This window comes from Clarias gariepinus, chromosome 5, assembly GCF_024256425.1.
Source record: "Clarias gariepinus isolate MV-2021 ecotype Netherlands chromosome 5, CGAR_prim_01v2, whole genome shotgun sequence".
Taxonomy (NCBI): domain Eukaryota; kingdom Metazoa; phylum Chordata; class Actinopteri; order Siluriformes; family Clariidae; genus Clarias; species Clarias gariepinus.
The window spans coordinates 29,692,034-29,712,192 of NC_071104.1; the positions used below are offsets into that span (position 1 = coordinate 29,692,034).

Genomic DNA, 20,159 nt, shown 5'->3' on the forward strand with positions numbered 1-20,159 from the left:
TTAATCTCATACCGATTCTAATGAACAGGCATACATTCATAGAGCGCATCAATAATAAATCAATACTCTTCAGTACACAAAGGCTTCAGAGGCACTTGGAGACGCTGGTGTGTGGGATACGCTGATTATAACAGATCTGAGGCATGACCTCATGCTGGAGCACCCTGGGAAGCTCGTCTCCCCGGCACTCAGGAGGATTGTTTGTATTGGACATCCATAATTTAACAGGCTTCAGTCCCACTAAAGAGGGAATTATTCACTTCATTCTCCAGCGCGGACAGGGGGTCGTGTCTGATAGGAGAGCGTTTAGGCAAATGCTGGAGAAAATGTCTTCTGTTCTACCAAATATCTCATCTTTACCTGTATGATACGTGAACCTTTGTAACATTGTAGCACTTGTACAAAATGCATATAATTGTCTGTTAATTCTTACCACCTGGATTACATTCACCAGAATTGAATTGATCTTCTTTAAATTCATCGTTATGATTAGGAGTTATAGAGTTACAGTCTTTCGGTTGGTTGAGTTCCTGTTTGAGGTAACAACAACAACAACAACAAAAACTATTGATCTTAACAGATTAGTGTGCAATGGCTTAGATGTGATATTACAGTCAAATGTTTGTAGTGGCGGGTACAGTAAGTATTTGGACAGTTATTTGTTAGTTTGTTTGTTTTGCGCTCCTGTACACCAACACAATAAAGCAATTAAGAAATGAGTCTAGAGTAATTATACAAACTAAAATCATTATGACTGCTTGGATTTTTTTTTACTAATTGGAAACTGGGGAGCATCCCTCCAGGTGCTTCTCCAGACGTTTACTGCGGCAACATTCAGTTGCTGTTTGTTTCTTGTTCTTTTTCCCTTTAGTTTTGTCTTCATGCTCAATTGGGTTGAGGTCAGGTTACTGTCTTGGCCCCTTTAAGAACATTTGATTTCTTCGCCTTGGGTTGCTTTCTCAGTGTATTTGAGGCCATTATCCATCTGTGCGGTGAAGTGCTGTGCTGTCACTTTGTAGCACTTGACTGAATCTGAGAACAAAGTATAGCTCTACGGTATATACTTCCAAATTCATCCTGCTACTTTTAACTGCAGTCACATCCTCAATAAACACCAGTGAGCCAATTCCATACAGTACCTGCCCAAGCCTTAACCACCATATTTGCCATGTGGTATGATTTGGATCATGAGCCCCTCCTTTCCTCCTCCATATTCTCCTCTGTATATGCTTAAAAAAATAAAAATATAAAAAATATACTGTATGTTTAAAATAGTCTAACCTGGCCTTTCTGTTTTTAAGAGTTAGTTATGGTTTGTGCTTAAAAAAAATGTTAAGCATAAACAGAAGAGAATATGGAGAAGGAAAGAAGATCATACCACATGGGAAACATGGTGTGTGATTGTAGACTTTGACGATTATATGCTTACTTCCTCCTGCATATTCTTGACTTGGCTAGATGTTTCATTATTCATTTATCTTCTGCTTTTCAGCCTAATTAATGGCCTTCTTCACTTGCATTGGCAACACTTTGGCCTGCATTTGGAAATGTTCCATGAGCAACTACCAAAGTTCAACACTTACAATCTCCTCCTGACCTTTTATCACCTCAATTTGTCATGACATAGCTAATGAACAAGCTACAACTGGCCATCAAACTTGGTCAGTTGTCTAAAAAAAGAAGGAAAATGTTAAAAAATTGCTAAACAGATAATGCAATATCTTCATTGAAACCCTTGAATAAAAGCTGAAGGTTTACACTTCAATCTTGACTTCTTTATTCCAAATCCATTGCAGTGAAAATTCCAAATTTGTGTCAGTGTCCAAACTTATGGCTCTAGGAGTCTTTTAGTAAAAAGCTTACAAATGTTAAATCTACAGCCACTCAGTTTTAGAGTTTGTATATAGTGTAGCCTTCCTTTGATGAATATGACAAACACTAAGGCATGTAGTTTATGAGTGTAGCCATCTATATTTATACTTTTGATGTATCATCACTTTGGTAATCATTTGGTAATTAGTTTCAAGTTCTCCAGTTTAGTTTATTTGTCATATGCATGTCAACACAGGACCAACAGTACAATGAAATGCTTGGGACAAAAAGAGCCAGTCAACTTCTATATGTATATATGTGAGTTTGTGTGTGTGTATGTATATGTATGTATATGTGTGTACTGATATGCATAAGTGAGTGCGTTTGTGTACTGTATATGTGTTATTGCACATGGTCACATACTGTACATTAAACCTTTGCGTGACTGTACATTAAGTTTGTATTGTGCAAAGTAGATAAAGAAATTTAAAGGTGTCCTATTGCAGCAATTCTTTTAAAACAAGTTTTTTAAATTAATAAATAAATTGTGTGTATTATTACCTACGGGTAATCTTGATAATCACATATCCAGTACCTTCAGGCCAAGTTTGGGTTAATCAATCAATATTCTGCCTCTTTAATCCCAGACCATGCTCTGGTGGCCTGGCAGTGATGCTGATATCTTCCTACAAACCCATGTAGTTGGACTCCGAAACAATTTTTTTTTTTTCATTCTTATCATGAACATGGTAAACATCCCTTTTCTCCCAACCTTCACCCACACAGTGCACTCATTACCAAGCTCCCAAAAGCATGCATGATAAGCGTCAGGAATCAATATCTTATAAATCAGTCTGTGATTAATGGAGAATCAAGAAAATACCAAGTGTTTTGCCTCTCTTCCAACAGCAAATGAAATGAAACTGTGAAATACCTCAAAGGCTTAGCAGTTCATAAGAAAGTGCTTATTTTGCAGCTGATGATGCTAATGAAGTCAGTCAGTCATTAGTCTACTCCCTGCTGTAGTCTCCAGAGCTGTGGCACAGTGCTTCCCCTCACCGAGCAGACTAATGGAGCTGGAGCAAAGGATTCACGCACCTTGCTCCTGAGCAGATGGTACAGGAGAAGGACACTTCTATCAGCTCCAGCCACACACACACACAAACACACACACACAGCTTTTCTGTTTGAATGTTAACCCACTATACATACTATAACTGTGGCTGATATGGGGGGGCAGAAGGTAGATCCTGGGTTTGATCTTGAGCTCTAGTTATTGTCTGGGTGGAGTTTTGCGTATGTGTCTCGACTGTTTGTGAAGTCCTGATGTAGAAATGAACCCCTAGAGTCCAGAATCCTAAACTATTGCACTCAATTGCATATACATGCATATATAAATTAGTTCTAAAATGAGTTCAGACTGCATAATCATCATATTTGGGCCGGGAAAGCTGAACAGAGAACTAGGACATGCCTATATTAAGTGAATCTTCGACATTTCATAATCTATAAAACTTTGTCTTTGTCTCATATATGAACTTAATTCTTGCCCAGATTTTTCTCCTCGGTATAGTGAATGACTTTGGCCTGACCTTCCCTCAGGACAAAATGCTAGATTGGAGATTTTGAGTCCCGGAGCTGGGGATTTTCAGTCCCTTCCTTCATCCATCATGGCTGGCTTCTGGGCTATGCTGATTCAGGAACGCTAAATACCATCGCCTGTGGGGGACTCACTTTCTCCTGAACACAGAAGAACAGTAAAGGAGAGAGAATTCCGGCCGACCATGTGGTTTGCTGAGCACTAAACACCAAACAAATGTTCCAGGGATGAGTTACTGAATCCTGTTTGTGTCAGCAGACAAGTCTGAAAAGCCCACAGGGTGAGACAGAGAACTGTTTGAAATCTCAGTCATTGCTTACTCTGAAATAATGCTGTTTTAAGGCTGTGTATTCTTCACAGAAATGAAAAAAAAAGATAAATGAGATGTATAGCCAATGATGCATTGGACATACTTGAACAACTATTAACAGACATAATTTCCACATAATGGTTTGTGCAAAAGTAACTAAATGAATTGCATCACTATGAGACCATGATTCAAAATTGGTTCTGATATTTTTTAAACAGGCGCTTAATGTTGTTCTGGGTGCAGCATGCAAATTACCTGCTTGTAGTCCATACCTTCAAGGCGGCCACATGTATTTTTAATGGAATAGTTAGAAACTTGAATATTCAATAGACTCTTAAAAGACCTTTAAACCCTTAAGAAATCTAATAAAAAATGTAAGCTGATGAAGCAAACAGCGTTATCCTCCTTCGTGGTCAAATGTACTATTCTAGAACATATTGTATAAGAAGTGCTGTCTTCTTATCCTGGCCCACCTTTAGACAGTGTGTAGCGTCAAGATTATCATATTCTGGATCAAGAATGTAACCCAAAGAATGTTATGGTTCTAACAGCCCTGACCATCAGCTGACGCATACTAATGGGCTATAACATTATGATCACTTGCCTAGCCCCACCCTTTTGTGCCAAAACAGCCTCTGACCCTTCAAGGCATGGACTCCGCTAGACCTCTGAAAGTATCTTGTGGTATCTAATACCAAGCCTTCAGTAGCAACTCCTGTAGGTTGCGATCAGATCTGACATCTTTTTCCGCACATCCCACAAATGCTTGATTCAACTGAGATCTGAAGCATTTGGAGGCAACCCATTCTTGTACCATTTTAGGCAGTGTGGCAGGGGGCATTATCCTGTTGAAAGAGGCCACTGCTTTCAGAGATATCCATTTCATAAAGGGGTGGTAAGGGACAAAGTAACATCCACATGAATGGCAGGACTCAGGGTTTCCCAGAACAACATTGCCCAGAGCATCACACTGCCCCTGCTAGCTTTCCTTTTTTTATAGTGCTTCATGGTGATATCGTCACCCAGGTAACCATCATACATGCACCTGGCCATTCACATGATGTGAAAGAAAATGTGATTTAGACCAGACCACTTCCACTGTGCCATGGGCCTGTTCTGATGCTCACGTTCATATTGTAGGTACTTTTGGTGGAGGATACGGGTCACTGGTCCCATGTTCTGACCAGTCTGCAGCTATTCACCTTTTGTTTTTATTTTAATTATTTTTCTATGATTTATTTGATGCAAATGTAAGTGACTATTCTTTTGATGCCTATTCATTTTTAATATTTTTTTTATATTTGGTTTAAAAAGGTTTTTTAATGACCATTCGACCATAAAAAAGGCAAGAGACTATTTTAAAAAGTTGCATCATAAAAAAAAAATTGACAATAGGAAACACAATGTTTAATGATGTTTAATAGTGACAGTAAGCATTTTTACACACAATGTGATGAGAACTCATCTCATGTTCATGACCCAGGATTGGGACACAGCTGTGTGGTCATAAGAAAAGCACTTGTTAGTGAAGCTAAGTAATGATAAAGGTCGGACTTCGGAGCAATGGAAAAAGGTTATGTGGTTTGTTGAGTGCAGATTGACCCTATTTCAGAGCACTGGGTGTATCAGGGTAAAAGGGAAAGTGCATGAAGAGATATAACCCTTATAAATAACAAGTCTTATGATCTGGGGTTGCTTTAATTGGTCAGGTCTAGGCTCAGCAACGTTATGTGGCAATAAAATGAAGTTAGCTGACTAACTGGTGTACTGAATGACTAGGTTATCCAATCAATAGAGTTTTTCGTCCCTAATAGCACAGCCATATTTCATGACTCACAATGTGAAAGAGCATGAGGAATCATTTTCACAAATGAACTGGCCACTCCATTGTGTGCTGTAATCAAAGCTAAAGGCAGTCTAAAGAAATAATAGCATACTGTATGCAGCTTTTTTTTTGGCATCACACAGTATACTATACTGCTGCATTAGTATTTTTAACTGTACTAATCACATGAATCATCACAGATTTGGTTATTCAAACAATATGACTTTCACACTCAGTTTATAATCCAGCACATTTTTTGGAATTACTTTGATTTGTCGGATAAATAAAATAGGTAAATCTCTGTGTTTTCGTGTAAAGAAAATGTGATTAATGTTAGAAAGATCACTCATCTTTCAAACACTCTGCTACTGTATACCTATAGCTCACTTTAAGTGTTTTCTCCATCGGGTCCGCAAAATAATATATGTCCCTAATTGAAATGCTGTCTATTACTGAATATTACCCTGACTGTAATTTGGCTGATATTTAGTATACAGTGACAAGAAAAAGTATGTAAACCTTTTGGAATTTCATGGTTTTCCTTATTAATTTGTCATAAAATGTGATCTAATCTTCATCTAAGTCAAAAGTGTTGACAAATATAATATTCCTATAAAATATTGCACAATATAAAAAAAACATATATAAAATATTGTTTACCATAGTCATTGAAGATGTCTTTAACACTACTGTAGTAAATCTGTTGCAATAAAAAGAGAATGTTTGCATGGCAAGCACAGACCTATGCACAGAAGCACTTCTGCTTGACCAATCAGATTAGTGGACCAACTATCATTATCGTATCGCCGGCATCGACCTTAAAGCAGCACATCTGACTCCCGGTGACATCGATAGTTTTCAGTTGAAGTAAACTGTCAGAAAGTAGATATTTAGTTCAATCTGTGACAGTTAATAAGGTTACTAGTCTCGGCATTACAATTATTTATGGGAGATGTTTATGTCCATCATCTGTTAACCTGTCACCCCTATTTAGCTCAGGATGCCTTCAGTGTAAGGTACATTGTTTATCAGGTCAGCCAAATCAGCAGAGGTCTCCTCACCTCCTAGCCAATGGAACCACAAATATACTGTATTTTTCAATGCACACACAAATATTAACTAATTTCACACTTATTTATAGACTGACAAACCTGCATTTAAATCCGTTTGACATCCATGAACATGCATTTGTGAGTGAATCTTCCTTTCCTTTTTTTCACACGGCATTCTTTCCAGCCTATGAGAAGTCTCCTACAATTTTAGGCAGGTTAATGCAATGAACTGGAGGACCACCTGCCCGAACAGTTTAGTGTTTTCTCAGCTCCCAGCGCAGCTGATTTAACTAATCGGCTAATTAACAACCTTTTCTGGATTAAATTGAGTATGAGAGCTGGGAAAACATTAAAATGAGCAGGGCAGGAGGACCTCCAGGAATGGAGTTGAGAACTACTGTAAGCCCATTACAATCGTGCATGATTACACATATCAGTGGAGTTTTGAAGGCTTGCATAGTCAGACTGCACCGAATAAAGCACATTCAATCCTACCCTCTAATTTACGTTTATGTGCTGAAATTGTAGGAGGCATTTGATAGGCTGCAGGGAATGCTGTTTAAAAGAAAAATGCATTTGTGAATGTAAAAATGTCAGGATGACTTGAAAATCCACACAGAAATGCAGCAATATTCACAAAAGTCGAGCAGTTGGGGAATGACTGTTCATCAGTCTGTATATAAATGTAAGAATAAATAATTTTTTAAAGCTTTAAAATTCCCATAAAAATATGAGTCCTTGAATATGCCTGGGCCATTAAGGAAGAAACGATCCATAGATGTGATAACCTGGTCATTCAGTACATTCAGGTCATCAGCTGACTTCATAACGTTGCTGAGTCTAGACCTGATCAACTGAAGCAACCCCAGATCATAACGCTACCTTCAGAGGCTTGTACAGTGACGCATTTATTTAATTTGATTTTATGAATACTGTAAATGCTGTCTCTGCAATCATATATTCCTGATTAGCAAAGGGTTACAAGTTTTTTTTTTTTTTTTTTTACAATTTTTCTTTAAATCTTCCATGTTGTTACTTCTCTTACTGTTCAACACCAATGACAATGTTAGTCCCTGTATAAATGAGCCTATATAACAGATCTATGTGAAAATCACATTAGAAGGGAAAAAACATTTAAGTTTGATTTACTGTCTTTTGTTATTATTTATACTATTTTACTTTTACTCAAGTTTGACCAAATCAGGTTAAAAAGCAAAGATTGTCAGGGAGAGAGAAAATAAAGAAAAAAGTGGGAGATGTGAGTGAGAGAAAGGAGAGCTCAGAGAAATGCATGCTGTGTTAACCGAACAAGACACAGACAAAGGATGAGAAGTGAGCAGTCAGTTTTGAGTTTGACCTCCAGTCTGAATCATAAAGATCTCCTACCCCAAGGTAAACCTGGAGAATTGTTTAAAAAATGAACTAATAAACTCTTTAAATAAAATAAATAAAATTGGTCTGTTAAAACCCAATATCTTAAAATGACTTAGAATGTAAATGTAAAAAAAAATCAAATGTTAGAAATTACGTGCTTGTCACTGGTGTTTCACTGTGTTACTATGTTTTTTTTTTTGTTTGTTTTTTACAGTGGTGAGTGTTTAAATGTATAGTAGAAAATAGTTTTTCAGTTGATTACATAAGTAATTAATGATTTATATTAGAGCTTTTTTTTTTAAATAAATAAATAATTAAGTCTGTTTTGGTCTTATGATTCTTTTACTCTGCCATTTAATTATCCAGATTGTAATGAGAAAATAATACATTAATGTTTAGATTATAGGTAACACCAATGGCAAAACAACACACGTTCTTTAATTAAATGTATAAAAAAAATTCCAATGCTTTAAGCTCTGATATATAGTTTATTATTGCTCTGTTGAAGCATTACAAATGCAGATAGTGTCCATTATTTGATATTATTTTATACAAAGATTTGTACAGGTGCTTTTATTAAATTTAATTTAAAAAAAGGTTTCTTTTATTTTTATAGAAGACAGGCTCATTTTTGTAACTTAGACAAAACATATAAGGGTGTAAAATAAAGCATGTGAGTGTGCACTTTTTTCCCCTTTTTTTAAATTTTTCTTGTTTTTTTTCCCCCAGCTTTTCTTCATCATGATTATTTTTCACTATAGTGCTCATTTCTTTTCTCATCGCTCACACTGCTATTGTTTTTTTTCTGCAATATCTTCTACTTTATTAACCCTCGCTGCCTAGTGATATCTATCCAGTCCAGCTGAAGAGTCATCATATTCTATCTGGAGAACCTAAATCGCACTCTCATTCAAAGTTTTACTTGAACTCACCTGTCCAGCGCTGGGATAAAATGAAGTGGCGAGTGGGGATCCAGCAGCCCTAAAAGAAATCATAAATCATGAAAGTCCATGTCCTGGGGACAATGGGATCTGCGCTCATTCAAGGCTACGATTTCCATTTCAATTTTCTGCTCAGTGGAGTTGATGTATGTGGCGAATAGCTTGGCGGACCCACTGCGCGACCATCTCTCTCTCCACACTATTTATTAACGTGGAATCCCGGTGACCTTGGCTCTGCGTCCAAAGTTAATGCCACACCTGCTGGCACTTCCAACAAAGCAAAAAAATATTTAAAAAAATCACAAAACCAAACAGGACAGAAACTCCTGCACTGTATATTTATCTCAGAAAATCACCTCCTGCATTCTATAACTAACACAATATACTGTAAACACTTAGTATAAGATGACAATTAATATAAAATACATTAAGTAGCGATTCACTCCTAAAGTATATTTAATACCCTGAATAAGCAGAGATATTCTATATATAGAGAGTGTAAAGTTCTATATATATACAGTTCTCCCTCATTTCTACAGTTTAACTACATAATTATCAGCACTCTTTAAACAATTAGAAAATTATATTTCCTTTCTTTTTAAAAGAAATCATTTGTATAAGTAAATCCTTTTTAGCTTTTACAAATCTGTCATGTGGGTCAAACAATTAAACAGCATGACGTACATATTGTGTAATATTTTTAGTAAATGAATACATTAGTAGGATCTATTCTTAGGTTTACATAACAGAAAAAGTAGTTTTTGTTTGTCATTTCGGTAAAATTAAAAACAAGCACTCTGGAAAAGTCTTGTATTTTTAGTAAATCATTTTTGAATTTTAAAACAGAATTTAGGCCAACAGCTTTCAAACAAGTTCTTTTGATCTGTAAAATGTTTTCTTGTTTAGTCTCTACACCATAACCACTTTATCCTGAACTGAACTACTTTGAATCCAGACTCGATCCCAGTAACACTGGAGCCACTGCAGCAGAAATCACCACGTCCAGTAAACATCACCATGTACACACATCGACACATACAGTAGAAACAATTTAACAATCAAAATTTTGTCAAAGTCAATCTTGCTAAATAGGTTAGACAGTGGGTGAAAAGGGGAGAACCCTCACAAAACAGGACATACAACAACCTGAGCAAACATTACATTTATATTTACATTTACATTTAGGCATTTGGCAGACCTAAGGCACATTACATTTGCATAGCTGAAGTTCTGAAATCACAGTTTATATAAATGTCTAGGAATAAGCTTACCATGTTATTAACTATAAACTAATACAAGGAAACAGTTAAATTTCTTGTAAATGAAAACTGATTGACATTTACAGAAAACTTTTTTTTTTGAGGGGGGGGGGGGTGTTGGGTGTTGGAGAGAACTGATTGGCAGAGCTTTCTCAGTGGGGAACCATAGGAGGCATTTAGCACATTCACATTAACTCTGGCTCCACAGCCAATCACGGGCAACTGTGAGCAAGCGGAAGGGGCGGATAGCGCTGTCCTCCAAATCTGTTACAATGCCCCCAATGGGTATGACTAAAATTAGGAAGAAATTCAGCATTCACACACCTGCAACCTTCACAAAACATCAGTGTGAAGGTCATATGGTACAGTCTTATCATCACTTGTCATACTTTTTTTTTTGTTACAAAAATGACTAATTTCATTACTTATTACTAAAGTAAATAAACGTTTTGATGTCACTGTAATTTAACTTGAACAATTAGATGCTACACATATTTATCCAGCCACAGCAGCAAAAATAGAACAATTATTTAAAAGTATTTTTTCTCATCCTGAGCCAAAAAAAGGAAAATAAGCAGTTGCTCATGTAACTGTGGCCGTGCACTGTTCACGTCCGTGACCCTGGGGTATAAACATGAGGTTGCACACTACCAATATGGAAATAAAAGAGACAGATGCAGAAAAAAATATGTAAGGTATGCAAAAATATATCATCAATCAAACATACTATAAAACACAATCCTAAAGATAATACAGCAGAAATGGTGCAGAATTCTGGAACAACAGCTGTTGAAGAGCTGCGTACTCCTCTCCACTCCGGGGAGGAGGGGTCACAAAGACACCGGCACTTATACAATAGTTTACTTAATTCTTGAGGTTGTCAAGTGTCAAACCCTAACTGCTGTTACCTATCTTCCCATATCAGGCGGCATTAAAATGTGCAACTTTTCCTGAAAGGATATCCAACTTGCTTTAGTAATGCAGTGATTGGAAGACTTCTAATGTCCTGTATATGTTAATTGGTGCTGTTTTGCATGGCAGGCTTCTACCACCAGCCACTGGCAGCCTGATTTGCTATAATTGCCTGATAGATAAGGCGGTGTGGCAGGATGGAGGATGGAAAGGTGAGAGCTGAAAGAACGAAAGAAAAAAAAAAACACTGTCACAGAAATGAATAACATTTATCTTTGCGCTCAGGCTATTCTGGGTGCCAAACATTTTTGACGGGAAATTCTTTGAAGATGACAGAATAATTAAAAACAGGAACCTTGCGCTATTCAGAAGAGAGAGTGGTGGAGGGGTGTGTGGAGGAGGAGGAGGAGGAGGGGAGTCATTTGCATTCTGACCTTCCGTTTGAATGGTCTCGTCTGCCCTTGTACCTCCAGGACACGGACTGCAGTGTGAGGAAGTCGCACTGGTGCACTGGTGATGAGGTGGCGAGAAAGAGAAAAGGCTGCACAGAGGAAAAGATTAATAACACATTACCAATTCAGCTCTACTTTGCAAACAGTTTGCGCTAAGCGGGCGGATATTTGAATATCTAAATTGTCTGAGCGAGGGCTTGGAATAGCCACTAATGGGCCTGTGTCCTTGTCAAAGATCTCTCTGAGCTAAAAGAGAAACTGTGACTCTTAGAAGAGTGCCTGGCACAACACTGCCTTGGGTTATTTTTCCCTTTTATCCGCAGGGGGGTAATGACACTTGTTGCACTTGTCTTGCACTTAGACACATTAGCTTGGCATTTTGACATTCAGGCTACCTTTATAAACAGGAGTTCCTTTAAGATGCCGGTAATGCAAGGGTTTTACAGTTGACTTGGAGCTGAACATAATCATAGGGAATTTGTCAGTCAAGAAAACTTTATTCCTTTTTTTTTAAGGCGTAGGTCAATTCGTGTACACATATAGACATTATGTAAGTGTACGTGCAGTGTCATGAACGGAGTCTTGCTTAACAGGCTTTGTGTGAGGGTTCAGCTTTTTTTTATAAAATGTACCCTGTAGCTCCAGACTGTCCTTCAAAACTGGTAAAAGAAAAGGTCTATGGCAAAACCTTCTGCCAGAGCAAAAATTGCTTTGTGAAACCAGGACAAATGACTAGTCTCTAACACATCTGGAAAACAATGTGATTTGCCCTTTAGCAAAAAAAATGCACGTTACCCGTGTGTTTGTGTGTGTGTGTGTGTGTGTGTGCACCCCTAACATATTGGTCTTCAGGTGAATAGGAAAATATGGCTTTTGCCTTGGTGCTGCGTTTGGATGTGAAGATGTTTGCTGGAGGCCATTTTCCTCTAAAAGGTGTTTTAGTTGGTAAAAAGGAGCGCGGTCATAGAGACGTGCCTCACTCCGTCTCACATTCCTCTGAAAGCACTGAATGGACATCTTTTATTCACAGATTTCCTTTGACAATATAATTTTCTGCTTTGCCGTCTAGTTCAAATTGAATTTGAAATGAACATTGCCGAGTACATTCTACTAGGGCCATTTCCTGATCAACATGATTTGTGTGCCCCCCCCACGCCGCCCTCCCCCGCATGCAGCTGAGGGTGCTCCAGAGTCCAAATATCCATCCCTAGCATGATCACTCTTCCTTGTGTGGAAGTTCAATAAAGCAAATCATCGTAGTTTTTTTATTTTTTTTTATGTTTTTTTATGTAGGTCTGTTTTGTGGGAAATTCGAATACTGTACCTACATAAGGACATTTTAATTTAGTAATGTTTTCTGATTTTCATTTTATTTTTATTTTTTTACACAAAATAAACAGATGAACAGATGAACATAAAGAAAAGCATTACTCAACAATGGTAGGAAAAAAACACTAAATCATGATGTTGCTGTGATGTTTTGTGTTGAACCCGCAGCTGGTTCATCAGACCCCTAAATCAATAACCTAGAGCCGTGGCCACCTGAATCACCACTCCTCTCATGCAATACTGTACCCACATGCCATCTCTTACTATTTCACATATTCTGTTTTCGTTACTGTATACATTTAAATTATCAATTTAATCTTTTTTTTATTTTTTTTTTATTTTACAACTTTTGTAAATTATATATATATATATATATATATATATATATATATATATTACATTTTTACATTTACACTCCACTTTCTGTCTTTTCACTCTACCATACCGTTATTTTTTTGGGTCATGAAGAGTTATATAAGCATTTCACTGCCTTTCATACTGTATGTGGACGTGTATGTGACAAATAAAATTTCTATTACATGAATTTTTACTAGATATTTGTAAAAAAGCTACTTTGTGGCAATGTTTATTGTAACTCACAGTATTTCGAAGTAAGTTCTGTTTTATTTACTCATCATACACCTAAAACGTACTCGTCTCTTATCGACACACCTGAAATTAGTGCTGCCAAAGATCACACGTCAATATGATTAAAAACAGAGCTGCAAACCTTACTTTCACATTCTTTTTAAACCATGAAGCTCAAAAAAGCCCCTGACCCTGGATGTGTAAGGCCACAGTTCTAGTGCAATTGTTTTCCATGGTAAAATCTTTTTATCATACCAGTCTAAAAACCTGATTCTACCTAAATATCTAATCTTTTATATACTGTACGTTTATTTTTTTATTATTGGAAAGATAAATAACATTCCACAAAATGCAGGACATTTGTAGAGACAGATGTATGGTGTGAGTAAAACAAGTTCCTGGAAATCTACAAACTATGCTGGAAGAATCTGCTGGAGATTTTCTTTTGAAGCGGTCCATTCAATAGAGCTCATACTCCCTCTGTAATGTTGGTGGTTTTAATTGTATTTTCTGTATGTTTGAGGAGTTGTTATTATGCTGAAAGATCACCATCTACCATCCAGTTATTTTTCCAAAGATGAATCAAACTCTGTTTCAAATCTTCAGTGTTCATTGTGCCATTGATTTTTTAACTCGTGCTGAAAACACGACACAAAACACAACAGTGTTGTCAAAAAAACAAAAGCCTACAGAAGTTCCATCTTATATTTTTATTAGCTCTTAATCAGTGAGGCTTGATGGATAGCTCTGTGGCCTCGTGCCTCCATGGTCCAGACTCGATTACAGGCTCGGAGTCTGTGTACATGGAGTTTGCATGTTCTCACTGTGGGTGTCCTCCGGGGTGCTCCAGTTTCCTCCTACAGTCTAAAGACATGCAGATTAGGCTAATTGGCTTTCCCAAATTGCATACTGTGTGTGAATGAGTGTGTGTGTGTTTGCACTTTGCGATGGATTGGTGAAGACCCGCTCGTGACCCTGTATATGGTATAATGGTATGGACTATGAATGAGTGAGTGTTTTATCAGTAAACCAAAAAACATAGTTTGCCATGCAGTGCTTTATTGTCTCCAATGAATTGACTCTTATTACTCTTTCAATGAATTGTCTCCCCCCCACACACTTTATTTTCTGTCTTAATTTTTCTCATCCTGATCAAGTTTAGCAAGATTTCTGATCATTATTAACCACTCTCATCCACCCTAAAGCTTATATTCTCCAATAGGGATGTGATTCAACTTGTCAGTGGCTAACCTAGATGAGTTATTTGTCCTGAAAAAAATAACTATTTAAAAATGTCTTAGAACAACCACTTCTTTTCTGAGATGGTTGAACTTTATAATGCATGTTGTGCCCTCTACTGGTGAGAGAGAAGTATTACATACTAAGTATTAGATGCTTGGTCCACGTTGCACTCTCTGAACAATACAAAAAAATATATAAAATCTTTAAGATTTGGACGTTAATGCCAATGATATGCTCGAAAGATGGATATATGAACTATCCATGTATAATGTATAATTATTTGGGTGGGAAACCATGATGGAAGCTACAGTATACATAGGTCTTTCACTGAGGATGACCCAAGATTTTACAGTAGATGGTAAAGAAAATGCAGAAAAATTATGTTTAAGTATGATTTAAAATCATAATACAAAAACAATAAAGATCTGTTATCTGGATGATGACATGAGATTAGTGACTGATTCATTGTACTGTATGCACACTGTTTATAATTGTGTTCAGTACATTTTATTTGTCAAGGTACCAGTGTTTCAGTGTCTTATATCAATCAGATCAACATTAGAATACAACCGAGAGCTGGCACACATGAACACATGACCACATGAACACATTCTTTTACAGCCGGAAGTGTTTGGTTCATTCATTGTAGGACGTTGTATGAAAATTCTGTTAGCATAACAAACAGTTTAAGTCCTGCATCTTCTCATCCATCTGCCATTCTCCTGTGTCACCAGCTCTGATCTCACTACAGCTCTGTGTGATACAACCGCTTGGCTTTTATCATGTTCTCCTCCACTAGATAGAAACACAGAGGAGACAATGTGATTAAACAGAAGTCATGATTCATCAGGTGCATTTACAAAATTAAAGTGTGCATCAACATTAGGTAGTTTTATTCCTTAATGTGCTTAATGTGTTTTTTTCTGTTCTTCCTTTAAATAAATCTAAGAGGTCTCTGAAATGTATCTGTTAATGCTGTTATCTGAAACACAACTCATGCATATTTTTATATAATATGATTAAGCAATCATGCTCTCTGGCGTACCAAAAATATCTTCTGATTAACTACTTTTCCAAACACATTGTTTTAGCATCTGTAGCTTTAAATCAACAGCGCAATGCCGCTTTGCGGCAGTGCATTTTTCTAACCAATCAGAATGCAGGGACCCCTTTTAAGTCACTCGTTCTGAATGTCATTTTTTTTATGCATTTTGCACCCATATTTCTGATTAGCAGCAAAAGGGCAAAATAAGGGTTTTCAGTATAAATCGATCTATTGCATGATGTAATTCACGACTGCATCCATAATGTTTAGCAATATAAAAGCAAAAAAAAATCTAAGAGCAGATTAGGCCTTAAGCAGTTAACAGCAAATCACTGAATTAGCTTTTCCTAAGAACTGAAGAAGGCTAGGTTAGCATTAATTATTTAGCGCTTAAAAATGGCACCCGGTAAATGGCAGAACAGGGCAGAGCTGAGCAACAAGCTGGAGGTGGAACTCTTTCTATATGATGTCACATTAAAGGGAAAAATCTTTTTGGTTTATGTAAGCTCCAGCCAATTTAAAAATGGAAAAAGTAATCCTAAATTAATTCTAATCTCTAAAAATAATTTAAAAGGCGACGTTAAATTATATGTCCTATTTAACTATCAGCACAGGTTTTACACTTAAACTTATTAAGTGTTTTTGGATAAATTGCTTCTACAAGATGTCTTCTCTTAGGGTGTCAAAAAAGAGTTAACTTCACAGTTTTTGGACACTGCTCCACCCACTTGAGCCAATCACATCATGTCATATCTTTATTTAAATCAAACTAATTCTAGAGTAACACATACTGCATGTGCTACAGAGCTATTGTCGTTACAGATATAGTAGGATTTCATTCTATTTAATATAAAGCTGTAAGGTTACCAGAAAACATGAGAACATGTTAACAGCAGAAATCCAGTTGTAAGCTGCCCAGGTGTGTTGAGTCATATAGGTACTAGCAAATACAATATGTGAGCTTAATCAGATACTCACAGAACTCCATGTCGTTAGGTTCATAGGCGTACTTTCGGTTCTTGTACTTGCCAGTGATGTCACTGCGCACAACCATAGTGGGTTCTGGTGTAAATGAAAAACATGTACAGGTTAGTCATGACAAAATGTGTACATAAAGGATTTACTTTAAGATTTAATGATAGTGAAAAGATCTGATTCTTCTGGTTCTAAAGAAACATGAAGAATTTACATTTTGTTTGCATTTATTAGTGATACTTAACTGACATATGATTATATTTAACAAATTGTTTTAATATAAACTTACCAACAAAAATAATTCTGGGAACATAATAGCCATCAGGAGCCAAATTAGCATCTGGTGTTTCATGCTGCAAATAATTTTCAGACTGAGTTAGACAATCAGTAAAATATGCTGTCCACTGATGTACCAAGAAAGAGTTTACATTTACTGGACACTTTATTAGGAACACCCATATACCTGCACATTTATGTAATTATCATATTGGAATGGTGAAAAATGTGATCAACCTTTTGACCATGGACGCGTTTTTTTTTTTTTTTTTTTTTTTTAAACTTCTGATCTAATCTCCTGGGATTTTCAAACATAACACTTCCTGTAGTTTATTCAGAAAATGAATTATGGTGTACTTACAGTTAGAAACAACATCTAGTAAGCATCAGTTTTAACTAGTGTTCCTAGTGCTCAGTAAGTGTATAACTGCAAAGTAAGCACGTCACTGATTGTAGGACAGTAATGTAAAACTTTACCACTATGTTCAGCATGATGAAATCTTCTTTGGCCATTTTTTGGATGGATTTGCTCTCCGCAAAAGCCTTCTTAAGAGCTTGGTGTATGAATCAAAGAGATAAAAGTATGTAAGAAAAAATCAAACAGGTTCATCTATGTGGTGCTCACATCCAGATGGGTGAAATGTAAAGAAAAATCAGTGGCTTGGTTATGTTGTAAAGGCATTGTAAATGAAAATTACACCCCTACAGGAGGTTTTGCAGTGACGCCCCACCACCATCATCATAACACAAACTGGAATACATTTCATAAGAATGGTTCTCTGTGTCCCTAGTATAATTCCAGAGAAACACTATTAGCAGCTTATGTTGGCTCAATACCTTACTATGAATTACAGTATATGTACGTAGATCTTTCCTTTACATTACCACCCATCGTTATATGTAGTATATATGCTGATTAATATTATACTTTCAAAGGTAATCTATACTTACCTGCATCTGATATTATAAACTATAAATTTTAATCATTTATTGATATTTAAATAATTAACAAATATAGTGAAATTACAAACCTTGACTATATGGGCATTCGTCTAAGTGATGAATTACCATCAGCGGCTTGTTACTGTAGAGATATAATAAAAAGCACATACACTCACTATGTAATCTGTAAATACAGTATGAGCAACTAAGCATTGATATTTGGCTTTGCAAAAATGTAACACTGTACCTCTCCTTCATTTTGATCAGCCCCTCCTCATACGTCTGTGCCCAGGAGATTTCATCACCCCAGCCTATATAAAATAAATGAAAAAAAGTCCACCTGAGTGACACATGCAAGGAATAAACTATACCGACCTCCTGCTTGTCCAAATGACATCGTCCCACATGTGGTGAAAAATGTAGTGAAAAAGTTTGCAATGTCTAAGGTTTTCACCTATGCCCAAGGTGTATATAATATTTTAACACAACTTTTGGCTCTCACTGTCAAGAATGCAGCATGTGACACCTGACATACTGTATTGTAAGTGGGACATGACAATAAAAAAGATTTATCAAAAATTAAGATATTATTAAGTCCTCTCTGAATATTTCACGTAAGAGACTATATAATAATAGAAGTTTTAATAGTAGACAAAATTAAATTTGATCTTATATTTCTAATATTAAATGAACTTACCTCTTGAGAGCGTCTGATCTGCTTTCTTTTTCTTCACAAAGGCCACATCACAGGACAACAGCAGCAGAAACACACACAGGTACCAGTGGGCCATGGTTACTGTGCACAGAGTAAAGAGACAGACTAACAATATGCAGTATGCACATACTGGTGAGATTACTATTGTGTTTTTTTCTGTCTTTATCCATATTGTTTTCACATACCAGTATGGTAGCTGTTAGACTAGCTCTGCGAAAAGTCCCTAAAAAAAAAAAAGTGTGGGTAAGGGAGCTGTTGGACATGAAAAACTGGTTTAAAGACACATACAGTGTTTAGACAAATCATTTCCATGTATCCTTTATTTTTTATTTTAAACGAGATTTGCATTTGAGATTTGGCGTTAAATTAAATATTGACATATTTATTGGCAACTTCATGCCAACATGGCCTTACACAGATTGAAGTTATTGCTGGCACCCTAGTTTTTTCTTTCTTTCTTTTTTTAAGTAAATTTTTTGCTAAATGAAGTTGAATAAAAATAAAATCTCAAAAAGAACTTTGAGAAGAACATTGTAGAATAAGTTTTCCAAAATGCTTAGAAAACAAACATCAATTTCAAATTAAAAATTTTTTATTTGTCACATACACAGTCATACACAGTACGATATGCAGTGAAATGCTTACGAATACGAATACGAATTTGCAAAGAATAAACCTTAAAAAAAGCATTTTATCATAGCTAATATTGGCTTTGCTTAGTTTATTACTTTTGCACAGTAATACATATTTATAAAATCGAATTCTCTTCCCTAATTTTAGCTAAGACTAAGATTAAAGATTAGATCAAATTTACGGATGCATTGGTTTCCTGGTAAGAATTTTGACTCTGATAAAGCAAAAAACAACAAGAAAGAAAAAAGATGTTATTAGCAAAGTACCAAAGGCAAAGTTTACTTATAGCATATTTATATAAATATTCCATGAAATAAAACTTACTGAAGTGAAACGTCAGATCCAAACCGGCTGTCCTTCACTCCAGTTTGACAGGATCTTGTCATGTAGCTGCTCTTATACTTATAAAACCCACCAGACAGGTCTGACGCAAAGCTATTCTTCTCTACCAACAAAGAATGGCAAGAAAAAACATTAATCCTCTCACATGAAAGTTTAAATGAAATGCATTGGGTGACTTTAGACAATAAAGACTGTTGTGGCAGAGGGGGTGTGGTCTAGAGGCAGCCTTCTATCCCACCCACAGCCACTGCTTGGTCACGCCCACCTCTGTCAGGACTATCTTTAACTTTGTCTTCTATCCTGTACAGGGTTATGGGAACCTGGAGCCTATTCCAGGAGTCCAGTATGGGCATGGAAGGGGTACACCCTGGACAGAGTGTCAATCCATCACAGGGCACACACACACACACACACACACACACACACACACACACACACACACACACACAGAGCACTAAGCCATCAATTGCTTTGCCACAGACTATCTTTAACCATTATATTTAACAGTTTTATTTATAGTTTCATTACCACACAT

General features: G+C 36.4%; 1 protein-coding gene across 2 annotated transcripts; it reads right to left on the bottom strand.

The window, feature by feature from the left end:
- Nucleotides 1-15,187: 15,187 nt before the first annotated feature.
- On the bottom strand, nt 15,188-19,786 carry agr1 (anterior gradient 1). Of its 2 annotated transcripts, none has more exons than XM_053496122.1 (9): nt 19,607-19,786; nt 18,835-18,872; nt 18,632-18,730; nt 18,182-18,245; nt 18,024-18,076; nt 17,470-17,546; nt 17,006-17,069; nt 16,720-16,803; nt 15,188-15,491 (listed from the first exon to the last, which is right to left on the bottom strand). In XM_053496122.1, the coding sequence occupies exons 3-9, from the start codon at nt 18,723-18,725 to the stop codon at nt 15,442-15,444; spliced, it is 486 nt and encodes a 161-aa protein (XP_053352097.1). In that variant the 5' UTR covers nt 18,726-18,730; nt 18,835-18,872; nt 19,607-19,786; the 3' UTR covers nt 15,188-15,441. The 2 variants fall into 2 exon arrangements, with proteins under 2 accessions (XP_053352097.1, XP_053352098.1); XM_053496123.1 differs by having other exon boundaries at nt 18,835-18,901.
- Between the last annotated feature and the right edge of the window lie 373 nt (nt 19,787-20,159).